Raw genomic sequence first — 21,686 nt, 5'->3', positions numbered from 1 at the left:
CAGTAAATATGAAAACATTTATTTATTTTATAAAAAATTAACGAATATAAAAATATTAACATACTAAAGAAAATAGAATTTAACAGGAGAAAGCTCAACTTTCATAATTGAAATCCCCATTAACTTTTACCATTAATATATGTTCAAGATTTGTTGCTGACATGCGGTTGCGCTGATCAGATAATATGTACTTCATAGCAGAAAATAAGCGTTCCACGCTTACTTGGGTTGACGTTATTGCCTGTACAATATTAGCAATCTCACTGATGATGGTTTTCTGAGAGTTCCAAAACGCTATTATATTTTCATTTAGTGGCAATCTTGATTGCCGCTCATAATTGGCAAAATCAATCAATTTCTGTGGTAGGATCTATAATTTGCAGATAATCGGAAAAAGATTTGGCTGCATCTGGTCTACTCGGTGATGGAGCTTCCTCTAATATTAGGTGACTTGTATTGTGTTCTGAAACATAAAAGATGAATGATATAAATAAATAGGCATTGTTCTGGTTTACTTAAGCAAACTTACCTTCTGTTGAGTTCATGCGTTTATATAACGATAGTATGTAGTTCTTCGCCCTTTGTTTTTGTTCGCAGGTTAAGCATACTTTGATTCGTGGATCCAAGAACACAGCTGCGTTAAACAGTTCATTTTCTAAAAGTTTATCCTTTCTTATCTTCAAGGACTCCTTGAGAAGGGTTTTCATGTTGCTATCCGGTAAAGCGTCAATTTGAAATGTTATATCCATAACAATAATGTATAGTTCACTATAGCACAACTGTTCGCTTTGTAACTTAATGGTAGCATTGTAAATAGGTTTAAATAGTCCCAAGAATTCAGTTGCGAAAGACCATTCTTCAGATTCAAGAAATAAATCAGGATAATCCTTGCTTAGTGTATTTATAATTTCCTTCATTTCCAGGCATCTTTCAATCATTTTATTTGTTGAATTCCAACGTGTTGCACAATCAATGATAGGTTTTTTGTAGAGTTCACTTCTTAGAAAATTTAAAATCGTTTTACTTCTAAGTTTTTTTTTTACCACGAATCGTATCTTATCGACATTGTCTTTTACTGCCGACTGTTTCAGAACATCGTTTACACACAGTTGGAGAGTGTGAGCACCACAACGAATGCTAGTAATTGTGTTCGATGAGATGTTAAAATCAATTGATTCAATTGTGTCAGAATCTATTCGGCAATCGATATCATCTTCATCTTCTTCGAAATCCACGGTATCATTATTTATCGACAATTGCATTTCACAGTTCAGGATTCGTACAGTTTTGAGCATATTTGATCCGTTGTCGGTTGTAATAGTTAAAATATTACGTATATCAACATCATATTCCTTTAGAACATCCAGTATAACTGTTTTTAAATATTCAGAAGTGTGACTTGATCTAAGCTCCTTTATAGCTGTTAGGGTTCTACTGTAAACAATCAGAAACTAGGCATCATTGTTATTATACATACACACACACACACTTGCTACCCTCATGCTATACTCTTTCTCACTCAGTCAGTCTCTTTCAGTCATTCAGACAACACAGTCATTGTATTACACCACAAGTATTAACACGCACATCAACTATTGTAACGTATTTCAGTTTCCAGAATTAAACAGAATAAATCTTGCTTAAGTTTGTTAATTTATCAATAAGTCTTTTATTTACAACATAAAAGCACAACTAAATCTTTTACTCAAACGTAAGAGTACAACAACTGGCGACGAGGACGGTGAATAAGGAAATAAATTCTTTAATTTCAATTCATCTACGCAAAAATCAACTGCACATAAAATGTCAAGCGAGAACATTGTGAAATTACTAGCTGAACAGCAAGCGGCTATGAATCTTCAAACGCAGTTACTGCAACAATTAACAAATCTACTTCAAGCACAGAGTACTGGAAACACCAAAGATGCTACGAGTCCCAGCACTTCAAAAGCAGCATTGATGGAATCTCTTTCACATTCCATGACAGACTTCGTTTATGAACCGGAAAGCGGATTAATTTTTCAAGCGTGGTACAATCGCTACCAACATGTCTTCGAAAAAGAAGCCCAATCTCTGGACGATCATGACAAAGTTGCGTTACTCTGGAGAAAGATGTCAAACAGTGTTCACGAAAGATTCAGGAACTACGTTCTTCCAAAGAATCCAACAGAAATGAGTCTCAAAGACACCCTGGCGAAACTTAACAAACTATTTGGTAAGGTAGAAACTCAAGTGTCTCAACGCTACAAGTGTTTGCAAATGAAAAAACTTGAAGGAGAAGACTATAAGGAATACGCCGGTAGAGTTAACTTACAGTGCGAACTCTTCAAGCTAAATGAAATGCAAGTGGATCAATTCAAGTGTCTAATCTATGTCTTAGGTTTACAATCAAGCAAAGACAACGACATTCGCTTACGTTTACTCAAATTGCTAGACGAAGCAAAGGACTCCACAACTCTAGACACGCTTGTAGATGAAACTCAACGACTCATGGATTTGAAAACAGACAATACATTGATCGAGCATCAATCGCAATCAATATGCGCAGTCAAGAAATTCGCCAAGAACAACAACAAGCATTCCCATAAAATTCCTAAAACGCCCTGCTGGTTATGCGGAGACATGCATTACTCAAAATACTGTCCATTTAAAAATCATAAATGTTCAAAGTGTCAGCAGACAGGTCACAAGGATAACTTTTGCAAAAGCGCAAAACGAGGCAAGTCCACTACAGACAAAACTGCAGTCAAGTCGGACAAAACAAAATACAACGCCAACGCTGTATTCTCTTCAAAGCAACTCCAATTTCAACAATTGCGAAAATATACCACCGTGGAAATAAACAAGAAACAAGTCAAATTACAAATCGACACAGCATCCGATATTTCAATCATATCACGATCAACATGGGAATACATAGGTAAGCCTCACGTACACAAAACAAATGATACTGCAGCAGACGTGAATTCCAACAGCATCAGCCTAATCGGAAAGTGTCAATGCAACACAACGGTATCAGACAAAACGCTAACTCTACAATGTTACGTCACGGAAATCGATAACTTAAACATAATGGGTATCGACTGGATACAAAGTTTTAACCTTTGGGACAAACCAATTTCAGCTTGGTGTCGCCAAATATCAAACGATGAATACATATCAAACCTGAGAAGCAAGTTCAAACCTGTTTTCGACAACAGCAGTCTTGGCCTTTGTACAAAAACCAAAGTGCATATTAAACTTCTTCCAGACGCAAAAGAAACATTCATTGCAAAACGCCCAGTACCATATGCCGTGAGAACAGAAATAGAAACAGAGCTAGATAGACTTGAAAAAGCAAATATCATCACACCAGTCAATTCTTCAAAATTTGCAGCGCCAATAGTCGTGAGTAGAAGGAACGGGAAAATTAGAATTTGTGCAGACTATTCCACGGGTCTCAACAATTCAATTGAACCAAATCAGTATCCTCTGCCCACTCCTGAAGAAATTCTCTCAGATTGTCACGATTGTATGATATTTAGTCATTTGGATCTCTCTGACGCATATCTACAAGTAGAAGTCGACGATCAAAGCAAAGACTTGCTAACTATTAATACTCACAAAGGGTTATACAGATTTAATCGCCTCACTCCAGGTATAAAATCAGCACCAGGATCCTTCCAGCGAATCATGGATGAGCTATGCACAGGCATCCAAGGAGCACGAGCGTACATAGACGACATAGTCTTGGCAAGTAGATCTCTTCACGATCACAAAACTAATCTTAATTTGTTATTACAGAAAATTCAAGATTACGGGTTCAAACTCAAATTCGAAAAATGTCAATTTTTCAAACCATCAATAAAGTATCTAGGTCAAATCATAGATAAAAATGGCATACGACCTGATCCAGATAAAATTCTTGCAATACAGAACCTGAAGGTCCCTGAAAACATTTCAGAAGTACGATCTTTACTAGGCTCCATAAACCACTATGGAAAGTATGTCTACAACATGAGAAACATCCGAAAACCACTAGATGATCTCTTAAAAAAAGATCACAAATTCATTTGGACCAAAGAATGTCAACAATCTCTCAACGAATTCAAACGCATTCTAACATCGGATTTACTACTAACTCATTACAATCCAGCATTGCCAATTCACATTGCAGCGGACGCATCATCACATGGCATCGGAGCGGTAATATTCCATACTTACCCAGACAACAGTGTCAAAGCCATTCATCACGTCTCAAGATCACTTACTCCAACGGAGCGAAATTACAGTCAAATCGAAAAAGAAGGACTAGCACTAGTTTTCGCCGTACAACGTTTCCACAAAATGATTTTCGGAAGAAAATTCACCCTACATACCGACCATAAGCCATTGCTCACCATATTTGGTTCCAAAAAAGGTATTCCGGTCTACACCGCGAACAGGTTACAACGTTGGGCTCTCATCCTTCTCACCTACGATTTCGATATAAAGTATACTAATACAAAGGATTTTGGACATGCAGACGTTCTGTCAAGATTGATAAGCGCACATGAAAAACCATCAGACGAGTACATCATAGCTTCAATCAACCTAGAAAACGACATAAGATATGACATCACAGACGCCGTATCAACACTGCCAGTTAGCTTCAAAATGATACAGAATGCAACCAAAAAGGATTCAACCTTACAAACAGTTTCAAACTACGTATACAACGGCTGGCCAGAAAACAAAAACAGCATAGATTCTTCAATTCTTCCATATTTCAACAGGCAAGATTCAATATCAATAACAGATGATTGTCTTATGTTCAATACGCGCATAATAGTACCCGAATGCTACAGAAAACAAATTCTCAAACAACTGCATCGCGGACACATAGGAACAGAAAGAAGCAAATCTATCGCACGCAGCTACGTATATTGGCCAAACATAGACAAGGACATAGAGACTTACGTCAAGAAATGCAACAATTGCCAAGTCGCAGCAAAAAGTCCCATCAAAACCAACCTTTGTCCTTGGCCCACAACAACACGCGTTCTCGAACGTGTTCACATAGATTACGCAGGTCCTGTAAAAAGCATTTACTACCTCGTAATAGTGGATTCATATTCCAAATATCCCGTCATATATGAAACTTCATCAACCACGACCGCAGCAACATTAAGGTTACTAACAACTTATTGTTCACAGTTTGGAAATCCTGAACAAATCGTATCCGACAATGGAACACAATTTTCCTCAGCGGATTTTGAAAATTGGTGTTCTCAACGAGGAATCAAACATACACGAACAGTTCGATATCACCCAAGTTCCAATGGTCAAGCAGAAAGATTCGTCGATACTCTCAAACGATCTTTAAAAAAATCAGAGGGAAAGGAGACGGCATCTAATGCACTACAAACATTCTTAGAAGTGTATCGTTCAACACCGAACAAAAACTCACCTAATGAACTCTCTCCAGCGGAATCATTCCTAGGTCGAAAAATGAGAACAGTTTTCGATTTAATAACAAAGCCTCCACCAGCGAGCAGAGAGAGAAACATTCAAATGGAGAAACAATACAACCGGAAACATGGTACAAAACAACGAAATTTCATCACTGGAGATCTTGTCTACGCTAAACACTTCAAAGGTAATAAAAGCTACTGGGTTCCAGGTGAAATTATCAACAAAGTGGGAAATGTTACCTACAACACTCTCATTCAAGTGGATAAGAGACAAATTCTTGTGAGATCTCACGCAGATCAACTCCGAGCAAGAGAAACCGATGAAAATGTACCTGCAGAGCAAAATGATAATCTTCCTCTTCAAATCCTACTAGAAGACTTCAACATTAGTCCACCAACGGAAGAAGATTTCACAACTCCACCATCATCACCGGTTATGCACCCACAACGCATCACTTCTCGAAGAAACCCTGTACAGCCAGTATCCCGGACCCCCGAGAGGTCTCAAAAAGGGAGATGTTAGGGTTCTACTGTAAACAATCAGAAACTAGGCATCATTGTTATTATACATACACACACACACACTTGCTACCCTCATGCTATACTCTTTCTCACTCAGTCAGTCTCTTTCAGTCATTCAGACAACACAGTCATTGTATTACACCACAAGTATTAACACGCACATCAACTATTGTAACGTATTTCAGTTTCCAGAATTAAACAGAATAAATCTTGCTTAAGTTTGTTAATTTATCAATAAGTCTTTTATTTACAACATAAAAGCACAACTAAATCTTTTACTCAAACGTAAGAGTACAACAATAGCCAACTTTTTAACAACGATTTTACCATGTTTAATGTACTGAACATTAATACCCAGCATACTTAAGTCCAGCCTTGTTGCGACATCCATCTTAAGGGAAAATAATATCCCTTTAAGATCGTTTGAGATTCCCGTTTTAATATTTTTTGAGAAGGCGATAATTCGTTCCATTACGTTATGTTCATTTACAGTTATCCCGAGTACACTTAAAACAGGTTCTATAAGAACTTTGAAGGCTTTATCTTCGGCCATATGTAAAGGACGTCCATTTTTTGTAAAAAGTTCCACTAATGCTGTTTCAATGTTTTTTGGATTCACACTTTTTTTAATAATACTTTGATGACTCTTTTTTCTTTTACGTTTTCCCGTTTTTGATTAATATAGTTGAACAATTTTCAAATGTCGCTCTAAATTTGCGGAATGCCAATTTAAAACATTGTTGACACAATTTTGTAAATTGCACACTGTTTGATTTGATTCGTTTGTACTGAACATATCACGAAGAACAATATTTTTTTGTATTGGCATTTTTATTATTATTTTCACTCAACGTTTAAAAATGAACTAAATAGCATTTGCGGGAGTTCTTTGCATATATAGTTTGCAAAAAATGAATTTTGTTAAAAAATTACGCTACCTGCAACTATTCCAAAGGGTTTTCGCGAAATTTTCCGTAAATCAAAACTCAAACTCAAAAACTAGAAAAAACCTGAATGGTTATATTTTATTACAATACACAAGAAAGGTAAAAACCAATATTGTGGTTTACAATTTTTTAACTCATAATTTTTATGATGTAAAAAAAGACATGTACTTTATGGTATTGGTGTGCGAGGAATAATATTTCCACCTAGTTCTTACTTTCTAACTTATCAAAACCAAAAACTCAGATAATTCTACCTGTAAACAAACTATAAAAATATAGCAGACTCAAAGACCGGATGTTGCCTTCACAGCTAGGTACCAGTCCTTGGGTACCTCAACGGCAATTCATAATTTGGAAAAACACAAAAAAGCAAAAAGTAATTCTTATTGTGGTGGTGTAGCATTTCTTTTTGTAAGATGATGTTGATACTGAAAACAACTTACTTGAAACTGTTCTTCGATTCTTTCTTGACTTTGCTAAAATATTGAAAATGAACCACCTGTTTTCACAATACAAATGATACGATTTTTAATAATAAAAAAACACCTCCATAACCTACAGCCCTATAGCAACCCTTTTGTAAATTGTCTAGATTTTAGATATTCGATGAGAGCGTTTTGTTTAGGCATTACTAACTTCTTGCATATGTATTTATGACATTTAAATAATGTATTTATAGTCCTAATTAGTTGAAGATACATATTCATTTATATTTACTTGTATTTCATTTGTATACATTCCACAAAAATTAAACTTAATATTTTTAATACCTTATTAACCAAACAAATGTAAGTGTACCCTAGCAACACTTTCTTTCTAAAGGTACATTATGATGTACTCTACGTGGTTTTTTAATGTACGCGCTGATGTACGCAACCTTTTCGGTTGGGTACGTGGTTGTTACATTACGATGGAGGTTGCGTACCAAACATGTGTGTTTGACGAACTTTTCGAATCTCGTTGGGTACACTTACATAAACACTAAAATGGATTTTTAATGTTTGTGTACGCGTACATAAACTTTATAATTTTTTTTAGTGTTTGTGTACATGTACGGTACCTTATGATAAGGTACTGTTTGTTTCCGAACACTGCCTTCAACATTCTAACTCATTATTATGCCATGTCCAAATATCAGATGTAAGTTGCGTTCATCATTTCCAGCGAGACGGGACAATATTCGTCATCTTCTCTAAAGATTACATAAAATGTCTAATAGTCGAAGTTTCACCACAAATGTTGTCAGCCGCCTCAGAACCTGCATTTTGATATAGAATTGTCTATTTTTTCACTTGTCTGTTATTTTCCTTTCCTAATTTCCTTTGCTCATACTTGTTGTTATTAAAATTATATATTTTATTGATTTTTCACAAAAACACATTATTTTATGTCAAACAATTACGAAAATGAAGAAAAAATAAGATGCTTCTTTGGGCTATCAGTTTTCACTATAAACAATGCTTCTTCTTATTAAGGTAAAAGTATCAAATGTTGACAACCTGTTGACAAAGTGTTGACTTTGTCACCATAATAGTAGACAAAGTGGTGACATGTCGACACATGTCCCCATGCTTCCTACAGGGTAAAATATATCAATTGATGACAACCTGTTGACAAAGTGTTGACTTTGTCACCATAATAGTGGACAAAATGGTGACATGTCAACACATGTCTCCATGCTTCCTACAGGGAATGAGTAGTTACTGAAAAGGGGGCAGCTTTGGTTCGGCGATTTCAACGAAAGTGTCCATTATTAAAGAAGACATTCTGAGCTTTAAATTTATCCCAATTCCGTCACCAAAAGTGGTCGATTACCATAGACATGGAAGAGACCTCCCACGTATCCCAATTTTCAATTTGTGAAATTTTATTTCTATGACAGATATCTTACTACTTTTGGACATACTCAAAGGGGAGAAAGTGATAAAGAAATTAGGCCGTTTGGTCAAATATCAGAGTTATTGCAATAGGCGGTAAATATAAATATTTTTCACCGGATTGACTCGGAGGAATCTCTGGTCCGTGCCGGGATAGAAATGAACCCCGGGCCAGTATGGATCTGTTCCGTTTGCCAGATCCGCATCCACCGCATGTCAACAATGGGGAGATGTAATGGATGTATGGAATGTGTGCATTTTCGTGGGTGCTCTGGCCTTAGTAGCACCCGGGATTACAGCGACAGGTATTTTGCTGCTTGCTGCGTCAGCACATCACCCAGTGCGTCTTCTACGTCGTCGTCCGACTCTTCGTCGTCGTCGGAATACGAGACGCCCTGTAGCGAGCATCGGTTTAATTCAGCTAAGATGATTTCCAAAGGATGTTGACTAAGATGGATCAATAGGCTACACGCATATTCACCGGCCTTATTGCTCGTGGGTTGGGGTGGGATCTTGCCAATGATCAACAACTAATTTTTGCGAGCTACTAGTTTTAATTTTTTTTTATTGCGTGTATTAAATGTTGTGAGAAGACAAAAGACAGGTAGTTGAAAATCGAAAAAAAAGAGGAGAAAATACCCATAGTCCCGTAAGAAATAGAAAGAAAGAGCTATTTCCACCATAGCTGGTTTATGACATGCATAGCTGGAAGTTGCATGTAGACCCTCCCTACCTGTTTACTATCAAGTCCTAAAACCGATCCAAATACTCATAGTAAACCCATATCCATTTCCTTACCCGTCTATACCGAACCCCTACTAATCAAACTCAAAAAATTCGTTTAGTACATGATTACAGAATCAGACATTTTATTAAAAATATATTCCATTAAAAAAAGTTATAAATAATCCTCAACTTAATTCTACAGCAAAGAAATGAGGCGGAGAAAACAATAACCAAAAGGGTATATTCTAGACACAGGAAATTCATATTAAATATGAATAACAAGTCAATATCTTCGGGTTTAAAAAGCTAATGTAGAGATATATCAACAGTATTTAGACAAGATATAAGAGGCAAATTCAAAATAAACAAATGAATAATAACCCAAATAAGTATATGGGGTTATTATAAATAGTATAAATAACAACAATTTTTATATCAAAGCAATATGGTGCGAGATTAAGGAATTCATTAAATGTTGTTCTGTTAATTCTATCTATTCAAATATATGCATCCATGGATGTGGATGTAAAACCGGCCAGGAAATAGAAATTTAGGTTTGAAGCAAATTACACACTTTACGTTAAAATGTCAAAATTCAAAAAAAAATTATGTTAATATGTGAGGTAAGTAGATGTGTATGTTTCCTTTTCAAAACAGCTGTGGGTGCAATGACCTCAATTGGTTTTTGCACACACATACTAACGTATTCAGTCATCTCTATGTCACAACGCAAAATTTTAAACTTGAATTTTTATCAAACAAAATCGGTTTTTATGGCAAAATCACATCAATTATAAAAACAATAATCGTTGATGTATACTGGTTGCAATTGTTAATGACAAATTGAAAGAATTATTTAAACAAAGATCCAAAGAAAAAGTAGTTATTTAAGCAATTGAAAAATTAAGCAGAGCTTTTCAAACTTTATTCTCTCTTTGACAGAGCTAACAGAGGAAAAATGCCTTTAACAGCTTGTCGACTGTTAACACTGTGCTTAACATTAAAATCACAACCAGATCTACACCGCTAGTGTATAAACGCTAAACGATCAAACAAACACAAATGAACCAAAGGATATTTTTGAAATTTATTTAAAATTATAAGAAATTCAAAAAGTTCTAAACTATATAACACAATTTGGTTATAATGTTTATCAACCTTTTGAATGATGGTATGATTGAGAGAGATAACGGGTTTTCCTTTTATTCTCTAATTTTGTGAGCACTGTTTGGGTTTGTTTGATACGGGCAAAATAGTTTGATCACTTACTTGTTAATTGGTGCTGCTCCCACGTTGAAAGGCCTTTCGAGGGGGTTGGGGTGATGGTGAATTATACCCACAGCAAGCTCCAAACAACGAATTTTCCCCACGTTTCAGCAAATATTAGGTATTTATGCACTTTTTAACACTATACTTAATGTTTTTTATAGTCAGATGTGATTTCTAGCTAAATTAAAATGGTTTAAAAATAATTTACTACCAAAACAAAAGCACTCCGAGAAAATTTAATTATATTTTTCTTTTTCTTTCTCTCAATTTGTGCAAATTTTTGCTTCAATTCCGTTCGTTTCTACTTGATCACCGTAAAGAAGAGAGTAAACTAATTTTTTTCCACACCATATAGAAACCGAATAAAAAACAAATTGAAATTCTTAACCAAATTAAACTAAATTAAACAACGATAAAACTGCGGGTACTATATATGAATTGTTCACTCATTCCAAAATATTCATTGACACGATATGGATTGTTTTTAGACTCCCGAGGATCACTTTTTTTTGGACGAGTTATGAAAAACGTTTCGACATCAACTTCCCGCCGGTTTTGATAGTTACACAACTGTTTAGCACGATCACCGATAACAACTAACCACTACTGGTACTTTATGGCCGTCTCTGAGTGCAATAGCTTGTAGACACAAGGGGAACGATGATGCAGAACCAGGAACAGGGGGTATTCTAGAACATAAGAAAGCAGAAGGTACCGATGGCAAATTAGCTCTCATGTGTTAGAGAGGTTTTATCTAGCTGTCGTAAGCTTACCAAAATAGAAATATCCAAACGAATTTAGATAGCATTGCCAGGGGATTAAATCATCAAGAAACCAGGAGCAGGATTTAAAGTAAGGTCGCTTATACATAAAAGCTGGCAAAATCCTTGCAGAAAGCAAACATATGGCGATTGTGGCGATCAGAAGCTTCCAGCAAAAATCATGTTTGGCAAAAAAAAAAACCCAAATCAATTGCCACTGCAATAGATAGATCAGCCACTTTTGGCTGCAACCGATATGTTTGTATATAATACAATGTTGGTTTTCTCAGACGCGATCAAGGATATAATCCGGATCCCCAGCAAGGATAACACACTTTTTTTATTAACGACAAGGATAATAAAATACTTCAAGATTGAACTTAATACTTGTAAGGTTAGAACAAAATGATCCGCAAATGTTACATTTAACCACCTTTTGTAACCTCGGCAATTTTGCAAGAGAAATGGCTGAATTACCAATACAGAACCAAAATTCCAGAAGAAATATGGCTTCTAATAAAATCATAAAAAAAAGACTATATTTCACTCAACGAAGTATGACAGGGTTATCTATGTGTGGGTATGACATTGAATGAAAAGAGAAAGGTAATAAAAAAGGAAAGCATTTCTCTCCACTTTCTGTTACAAAAGGGAAATTTTAACATCCGGAACAAAAACCAAAGCTTTTGGGAAGAAATTGTAACCATCAAACCATAATTTATGTGCATTTATCTCGATATAATTTCCATTAAGTTATAAGACAAAAAATGAAAATCTATAAGAAAAACCATTAGTTTAAATTATAGTAATAAAAAAAAAAACAAAAAAAAAACATCGCTGGTCGCGGGAATCGACCCTGGGTTCCACGACCCGTAGCGCACAACACACCCATTAAGCTATCGTAAGCTTGGGTTACCATCGAGCTTAGGGCGAACAACAACCGATTATGCTGTGATGTTAATGTTTGATGTGGTGGTGATCACAAACTCAGAAAACAGTAGCTCTGTTCTGTTGTCTCATCCCAAGTGAAGTTCTATAAATAGAATGTTAAAAAAATGTAATGTGCGATAACATCTGTAAACCATAATGTAAGTTAACATTTGGGCCGACAACAGATGTAAGAACGGATGTCCAACTCTCATTATAGGGGGTGCCATAACAAGTCAAAAATCTAAGAGCATAAGGGTATCTACAGGTGCCCCTACATATACCCCCCTCCAAAATCAGACTTACTAGACCAAAGGGATATAAAGGCTGATACCACCTGGAGATACAGACTACTGTCTTATATCCTTGGCATGGTATGTTCCGATTAATTTGCCTTGGAGGTCCTCCAATTCATAGTAACAATTACCAAGTTTACGCCTGACTCTGCTTTTAATGAAGGTTGGTGCCAATTTTGCGTTATAGCCTTTTTCAAAATTACTTTGGCTAAAGTTCCTCCTGTAAACTTCTTGTCCTACGTCATATGAAACAGGTCTGGATCGTAAATTATATTGTCTTTCATTACGTTCCTGTTGTCTCCTCATAACATCCGCAGCTTTAGATCTGACGATGTCAAATGTATCCGATCTGGAAAAATTCATGGATCTATCATCCAAAACATTTAGCTTTCTCAGAAGTTGGTATGTCGAGGCATTCGTCACCATGTGCTGACCGAATGTCATAAAGTAAGGCGAGGTTCCAATGGAAGCATGCACAGTGGAACGAAGAGCACAAGCAATATGGCTTAGCTTCTCATCCCAATCTTTTTGGTCGGGTTTGACATAGGCTTTAATGGCGGAAATGACTGACCTGTTTACCCTTTCAGAAGCATTCGCCTGTGGCGAATGAACTGCGGTATAAACGTGCGATATTTTATAAGAATCTAACAACTCATTAAATTTTTTCGCCTTAAATTGGGTCCCATTGTCAGATATTAAACACTCTGGAACACCAAATGTGTGGAATAAATCTTCTTCCATATATTTTAGGACCGCATCAGCGGTAAACTTTTTTACAGGTTTCAGGAAGCAAAATTTGGAAAAATGCTCCAAAACAATGAAAATCCCTATATTCCCTGACCTAGACCGAGGGTAAGGGCCAATGAAGTCAACGTAGAGACGTTGGAAAAAGCGATATGTGGTACCAGTGTCTCCCATTGGAGGTCTCATCACCACATTCGGGTGTTTCGTGCTCTTGCAGACTTCACACGAATTAATATAATGTTTCACATCATTCACCAGATTAGGCCAGAACAAAAATCTGCGTATTTTCTCCAGAGTCTTATTGATGCCACAATGAGCTGACACTGGATCATCGTGATACTTCTGAAGAATTTCAGGAACCATACTCTTAGGAACCCAAAGCTTCCATGCTAAATCGTCAGTAACAGGGTCACCTACTGCATGTTCGGTTCTCCTATAGACATAACCATCAATCACTTTTAGATCTGGAGTAGAAGCAATATTGTCCTCCACCTTTTTAACTAATTCCTTGTACTCATCTGAAGAGAAGTGAACCGACTCTAGATCAACGAAAACGCCACGTTCGTCAATTACCGCCGACCAACATCCTATTTCCGATAAATCCTCAGTGTTAGTACGCGAAAGCGCATCAGGAACTATATTCTGCGACCCCTTTCTATGTTCTATTCTAAACCGGTATCCTTGAAGTTTCAAGGCCCACCTAGCCAGCCGTGTGCTTAAGTCAGTCTGGGACATGAGCCACTTAAGAGAGGCGTGATCGGTGATCACCGTGAACTCATGTCCCTCGACATAAGCTCTGAACTTTTTAATGCAAAGCATTGCTGCTAAGCATTCTTGTTCGGTGACGCTATAGTTACGTTGGGCTTGGTTGAGTTTCTTAGACATAAATGCTATCGGAAACTCGTCGCCCTCCGCATTTTTTTGCACCAAGACTCCTCCTATTCCTGTCTTGCTTGCATCACAGTGTATAAAGAACGGCTGTGAGAAATCTGGACTATGCAAGACAGGGGCTGAACTAAGGATAGACTTCAAATCTTCAAAGGATTTTTGGGCCTCATTGGTCCACACAAATTTTCGGTTGGTTTTCAACAAATCGGTCAATGGGGTAGAAATAGCAGCATAATTCCTGATGAACTTCCGGTACCAACCGGACATACCAAGAAATCGTCGAACTTGTTTTACGGATCTAGGTACAGGGAACTCGGTGATGGCGGAAATCTTGTCAGGATCGGTCCTAATCGTACCGTTTCCGACAACGTGTCCTAAGTAACGTACCTCCGTCATACAAAATTTGCTTTTTTCAACGTTTATGGTTAGACCTGCCTTCCGGAGACACTTTGCCACTTCCACTAACACCTCAACATGCCGTTCAAACGTTGGAGATACCACTAGCAAATCATCCAGGTAGACCAACACTTCAGTCCTGAGAGACGCCGGAACCACTCTGTCCATTAACCTACACATTGTTTGTGGGGCGTTACATAGCCCGAAGGGCATGACTTTAAAGTGGTAGAGCGGTCTCCCAGGTACTGTAAAGGCAGTCTTACCTTTCGACGATTCGTCCAGCGGTATCTGCCAAAACGCGTCCTTGAGATCAAGGCTGGATATGAACTCGGCCTTGGGCAATCGGCTTAATATTCCCTCGATATGAGGAAGTGGATAGGCATCTCCTTCAGTTACGGCATTCAATTTCCTACTGTCTAAACATAAACGGTTTTTTCCTGGCTTCCTGTGTAATACTATAGGAGAAGACCAAGGACTCGAGGATTCCTCAATAACACCCATGGACAACATGCGATCTAGCTCCTCGTAGATAAGTTTCTCTATCGCCGGAGAGACTGGGAAATGTCTTTGCTTTATGGGGGTGGCATTACCAGTGTTTATAGAATGACATATGACATTGGTTTTTCCCAGGCCCTCCTTCGCAAATGAGGGAAACATATCGATCGCACATTGGAGCTGATACTTTTGTTGCATGGTCAATTGTTTCTGATCCAACGAGCTATCATTTTGCACTGACAGTTCCAAACTAGAGACATTTTTCAGAAGAGAAGGGGGAAGAAGATTAAACATTTGCCAAAAATCAATTCCCAAAATTAGGTCTTCAGACAAATTTGGCACAATATATATTGTAATAGGGTGTGTAAAACCTCTAAAAGAGACATCCGTCGTAAAAACACCAGCAATGGTCTGTGGTTTACCATCCGCTGTATTGATAATGGTATTTAATTTTTTATAAGGACATGCAGAACTAAGGTAATCAACAGCTGCCTGTGATCCAAAACATGTCACGGATGCACCTGTATCCAAAAGACCGCGCATAGTCTTGCCTAACAACTGAACCTCGGCATAAGGACGAATGTCACCAGGCCTCTCAAGGATAGAAACACTAAACTTTTTCTTTAAGGATTTCACTTTTTTCCAAAAACCTCGCATTCTATTGGCAGAACGAGTAGTTTTGGGTTCTTTATTGAAAATACGATTCCTAATTTTGTTGTAGTTTTCTAATCTGACGTGAAAGGGTATGAGAGGACGAGGTCCTTTTGGGGAAGAAGAAGAATTGTTCATCAAAACGTTGGTATCGGGGGTGGTTTTACTTGACTCAATCGGTATATTATCAGAACAATCAAGGTAGGGTTGTTTGCTTTCGATATCCTTACCTGAACAATCGGAAGGACGAGCCAGGATCTTTAATTGGTTTTTGGGGACTGCTGATGAGTCAATGGTTTGGCCGCACTCTTCAGTGCTGAACCATGGAAGTTTTTTGAACTTCCTTTACACTTGCTGCAATTTGGCTTATAAACCTGAGGTGTACCGCAGCCATAACAGAATACCGTACGATCGGCTACGCACTCCTGGTATCTGTGTCCTGGCATCCTGCAGTTCCAACAAATGGACGAGATCTCTGAAACTTCCTCAGACAGAAGTAACTCATTACCAACAGGTTCATCTAGGTCAAGCTCCGCTGCTCGTCTAGAGAAGTTGTTACCTCTATTACCAGAGAATCCATGTCGTCGGGTTATATCCTGCAGGAAAAACTCTCGGCGGCGACAGATCTCTCTCAATTGACTCACGGAATTAATTGTCATATTCAAAATTTCGTGTTGAATATCTGGCTGTAAGTTTCTGCGCAGTATTTCAACAAGTGTCCTGTCATCAATAGGTTTGTTTAATCGATCGACTAAATCAATGACAGAATCATAAAATGAATCAAACGGTTCATTTGGCTTTTGTTTCCTGTCTCGGATCAGCTCTTTAATGTCAATGTCGGTTCTGGAGTCCCTGTACTGTTGTCGCAAGGCCGTGCAAAGCCCGGACCAACGCACCACACGCACAGTTCTATGGTACCTCCAGAACCAATCACTGACCTTCCCATCAAAGAGAGCACTCGCACTTCGGCAAAGAGTGTCAAAATCGCCATTTAAGGTCTGTCGGGTAAGAGCTTCTACTCTATAAATGAAGTTGTCTACTGGCATGCTATTGGAACTTCCACTAAACTTTAACTTCCAGTTAGCAATTATCTGGCTAACCTTGTCTGGACGTGTAGACAAATCACTGCTGGTTGACGGAAAGCTATCACTAGACCTGTTAGCAGAATTCCCTCCAGAGTTACCACGATCAGAATGATTGACACCTTGCCCATTATTAGAAGGAGGTATACCTAACAGTTCCTCTAACGCCCTCTGTTCGACATCACTAACATGTGGTATCTCTGGACCACCTCTGGGCAGTACCGGAGACGAAGCATCACGAGTCTGAGGGTCAGTATTGAGATTCAGACGAGCAAAGCTAGCCTCTACTGTTCTTTCCACCATGGAGGCCATTTGAACAGTCAAAGTCTCGACAAGGTCAGCCCGCTGACTACTCATCAAAGACGAAACAATATCTCGAACATTATCAGCAGTAAGACCTGGTTGAGGAGCATTCGTACTGTTGGAATTGGAATTAGATGCCAGATCCTGGCGAAGGGAATCTTCGGTCCTATTAGAGTCAAAATTCTTCGCTTTAGAAGACGATCTTGTTGAAACGGAGGATGTAGGTTTCTGAGAACCTGACGCCTTGCTATTGCCTACAATTTTCGCATTGCAAACGGGACAATCAGAATGTGTCCTTACGTAATTGGTAATACAAATTTTGTGGAAAGAGTGCTTGCATGCAGTTTCAAATAAAACTGATGGATTCTGTATGGCTGAGTTACAAATGCTGCAAATGATTGCATACTCTGCAGCGGCTGCTCCGCTGGCAGAAATGTCCTCAGAACTCCTTTCCAGAGGCATTATTTAAATCAACAAAGTTCAGACCAGAAACCAAAATAAAAGTAAAAAAAAAATTAAAACAAATTGTATCAAAAATCGGCAAAAAAATTCAAAGAACGAGTTTGATTTCTTCGGGTGATCGGAAAATCAGGATAAGGTTGAGGAAAAAAAAAATTAAAAAATAAACCAGTACATGAGGAAATAAAAAAGGATAATGAAAATAAAGGATAGAAAAACGAAAGGACTATGGATAGGATTTTACGATGGTTACAAGCATCATCCATAATGCCTGTAAACTCCAAATCATAAAAAACGATAGAAATAAAAGCTTCATCTGAGACATTAAAGTTGATGTCAGTACTAGAATCTCATCCAATAACTGATTTCAATCGACCATAACATCTAGAGAAAACTCTTAAGTAGAATAAAAAGGGCAGAATAACATCAATCCCGGTATTATGTCATAGCATCTCTGCATTCAAAACATAAAAATTCCAAAGACTAAAAGTTATACTGACAGAAAAATGAAAAAAAAAGTAAGAAAATAAAGTATAGCAGATTAAAAAGGGAACCCAAGTGGATTTGCTACGTTGCAATGAAACAACAAGAATTTCTGATAATATATAGATAAATTATATACCACTCGGGCCCCACGTTGGGCGCCAAAAACTGTAGCGAGCATCGGTTTAATTCAGCTAAGATGATTTCCAAAGGATGTTGACTAAGATGGATCAATAGGCTACACGCATATTCACCGGCCTTATTGCTCGTGGGTTGGGGTGGGATCTTGCCAATGATCAACAACTAATTTTTGCGAGCTATTAGTTTTAATTTTTTTTTATTGCGTGTATTAAATGTTGTGAGAAGACAAAAGACAGGTAGTTGAAAATCGAAAAAAAAGAGGAGAAAATACCCATAGTCCCGTAAGAAATAGAAAGAAAGAGCTATTTCCACCATAGCTGGTTTATGACATGCATAGCTGGAAGTTGCATGTAGACCCTCCCTACCTGTTTACTATCAAGTCCTAAAACCGATCCAAATACTCATAGTAAACCCATATCCATTTCCTTACCCGTCTATACCGAACCCCTACTAATCAAACTCAAAAAATTCGTTTAGTACATGATTACAGAATCAGACATTTTATTAAAAATATATTCCATTAAAAAAAGTTATAAATAATCCTCAACTAAATTCTACAGCAAAGAAATGAGGCGGAGAAAACAATAACCAAAAGGGTATATTCTAGACACAGGAAATTCATATTAAATATGAATAACAAGTCAATATCTTCGGGTTTAAAAAGCTAATGTAGAGATATATCAACAGTATTTAGACAAGATATAAGAGGCAAATTCAAAATAAACAAATGAATAATAACCCAAATAAGTATATGGGGTTATTATAAGTATAGTATAAATAACAACAATTTTTATATCAAAGCAATATGGTGCGAGATTAAGGAATTCATTAAATGTTGTTCTGTTAATTCTATCTATTCAAATATATGCATCCATGGATGTGGATGTAAAACCGGCCAGGAAATAGAAATTTAGGTTTGAAGCAAATTACACACTTTACGTTAAAATGTCAAAATTCAAAAAAAAATTATGTTAATATGTGAGGTAAGTAGATGTGTATGTTTCCTTTTTTCCCGTTTAGTTTCTGATTATGAAGATCAAAACAGCTGTGGGTGCAATGACCTCAATTGGTTTTTGCACACACATACTAACGTATTCAGTCATCTCTATGTCACAACGCAAAATTTTAAACTTGAATTTTTATCAAACAAAATCGGTTTTTATGGCAAAATCACATCAATTATAAAAACAATAATCGTTGATGTATACTGGTTGCAATTGTTAATGACAAATTGAAAGAATTATTTAAACAAAGATCCAAAGAAAAAGTAGTTATTTAAGCAATTGAAAAATTAAGCAGAGCTTTTCAAACTTTATTCTCTCTTTGACAGAGCTAACAGAGGAAAAATGCCTTTAACAGCTTGTCGACTGTTAACACTGTGCTTAACATTAAAATCACAACCAGATCTACACCGCTAGTGTATAAACGCTAAACGATCAAACAAACACAAATGAACCAAAGGATATTTTTGAAATTTATTTAAAATTATAAGAAATTCAAAAAGTTCTAAACTATATAACACAATTTGGTTATAATGTTTATCAACCTTTTGAATGATGGTATGATTGAGAGAGATAACGGGTTTTCCTTTTATTCTCTAATTTTGTGAGCACTGTTTGGGTTTGTTTGATACGGGCAAAATAGTTTGATCACTTACTTGTTAATTGGTGCTGCTCCCACGTTGAAAGGCCTTTCGAGGGGGTTGGGGTGATGGTGAATTATACCCACAGCAAGCTCCAAACAACGAATTTTCCCCACGTTTCAGCAAATATTAGGTATTTTATGCACTTTTTAACACTGTACTTAATGTTTTTTATAGTCAGATGTGATTTCTAGCTAAATTAAAATGGTTTAAAAATAATTTACTACCAAAACAAAAGCACTCCGAGAAAATTTAATTATATTTTTCTTTTTCTTTCTCTCAATTTGTGCAAATTTTTGCTTCAATTCCGTTCGTTTCTACTTGATCACCGTAAAGAAGAGAGTAAACTAATTTTTTTCCACACCATATAGAAACCGAATAAAAAACAAATTGAAATTCTTAACCAAATTAAACTAAATTAAACAACGATAAAACTGCGGGTACTATATATGAATTGTTCACTCATTCCAAAATATTCATTGACACGATATGGATTGTTTTTAGACTCCCGAGGATCACTTTTTTTTTGGACGAGTTATGAAAAACGTTTCGACATCAACTTCCCGCCGGTTTTGATAGTTACACAACTGTTTAGCACGATCACCGATAACAACTAACCACTACTGGTACTTTATGGCCGTCTCTGAGTGCAATAGCTTGTAGACACAAGGGGAACGATGATGCAGAACCAGGAACAGGGGGTATTCTAGAACATAAGAAAGCAGAAGGTACCGATGGCAAATTAGCTCTCATGTGTTAGAGAGGTTTTATCTAGCTGTCGTAAGCTTACCAAAATAGAAATATCCAAACGAATTTAGATAGCATTGCCAGGGGATTAAATCATCAAGAAACCAGGAGCAGGATTTAAAGTAAGGTCGCTTATACATAAAAGCTGGCAAAATCCTTGCAGAAAGCAAACATATGGCGATTGTGGCGATCAGAAGCTTCCAGCAAAAATCATGTTTGGCAAAAAAAAAACCCAAATCAATTGCCACTGCAATAGATAGATCAGCCACTTTTGGCTGCAACCGATATGTTTGTATATAATACAATGTTGGTTTTCTCAGACGCGATCAAGGATATAATCCGGATCCCCAGCAAGGATAACACACTTTTTTATTAACGACAAGGATAATAAAATACTTCAAGATTGAACTTAATACTTGTAAGGTTAGAACAAAATGATCCGCAAATGTCACACTTAACCACCTTTTGTAACCTCGGCTATTTTGCAAGAGAAATGGCTGAATTACCAATACAGAACCAAAATTCCAGAAGAAATATGGCTTCTAATAAAATCATAAAAAAAAGATTATATTTCACTCAACGAAGTATGACAGGGTTATCTATGTGTGGGTATGACATTGAATGAAAAGAGAAAGGTAATAAAAAAGGAAAGCATTTCTCTCCACTTTCTGTTACAAAAGGGAAATTTTAACATCCGGAACAAAAACCAAAGCTTTTGGGAAGAAATTGTAACCATCAAACCATAATTTATGTGCATTTATCTCGATATAATTTCCATTAAGTTATAAGACAAAAAAATGAAAATCTATAAGAAAAACCATTTGTCTAAATTATAGTAATAAAAAAAAAAAAACAAAAAAAAAACATCGCTGGTCGCGGGAATCGAACCTGGGTTCCA

General features: G+C 36.9%; 2 protein-coding genes across 5 annotated transcripts in view; one reads left to right on the top strand and one right to left on the bottom strand.

Annotated features, from left to right (window-relative positions):
- alpha-Cat (catenin alpha) overlaps positions 1-21,686 on the top strand; it is a 204,151-nt gene that overhangs the window by 90,803 nt on the left and 91,662 nt on the right. The window lies entirely within an intron of this gene.
- Positions 348-1,295, bottom strand: LOC141390569 (zinc finger BED domain-containing protein 4-like). Its single transcript, XM_073963519.1, has 2 exons — positions 530-1,295; positions 348-463 (listed from the first exon to the last, which is right to left on the bottom strand). Exons 1-2 carry the CDS (start codon positions 1,293-1,295, stop codon positions 348-350), a joined length of 882 nt encoding a protein of 293 aa, XP_073819620.1.

The sequence above is a fragment of the Musca autumnalis genome, unplaced genomic scaffold (assembly GCF_047663935.1).
Source record: "Musca autumnalis isolate F117 unplaced genomic scaffold, ASM4766393v1 scaffold_1, whole genome shotgun sequence".
Taxonomy (NCBI): Eukaryota; Metazoa; Arthropoda; class Insecta; order Diptera; family Muscidae; genus Musca; species Musca autumnalis.
The sequence above is the reverse complement of the archived record's forward strand: the minus strand, read 5'-3'. Positions and strand labels throughout refer to the sequence as shown.

Bases quoted from the DNA above. Each gene is read 5' to 3' on its own strand.
- LOC141390569 (XM_073963519.1), bottom strand. From the start codon at position 1,295: ATGCTCAAAACTGTACGAATCCTGAACTGTGAAATGCAATTGTCGATA. The intron at 464-529 runs GTAAGTTTGCTT...TTTATGTTTCAG, and splicing joins ACGCATGAACTCAACAGAAG to AACACAATACAAGTCACCTA.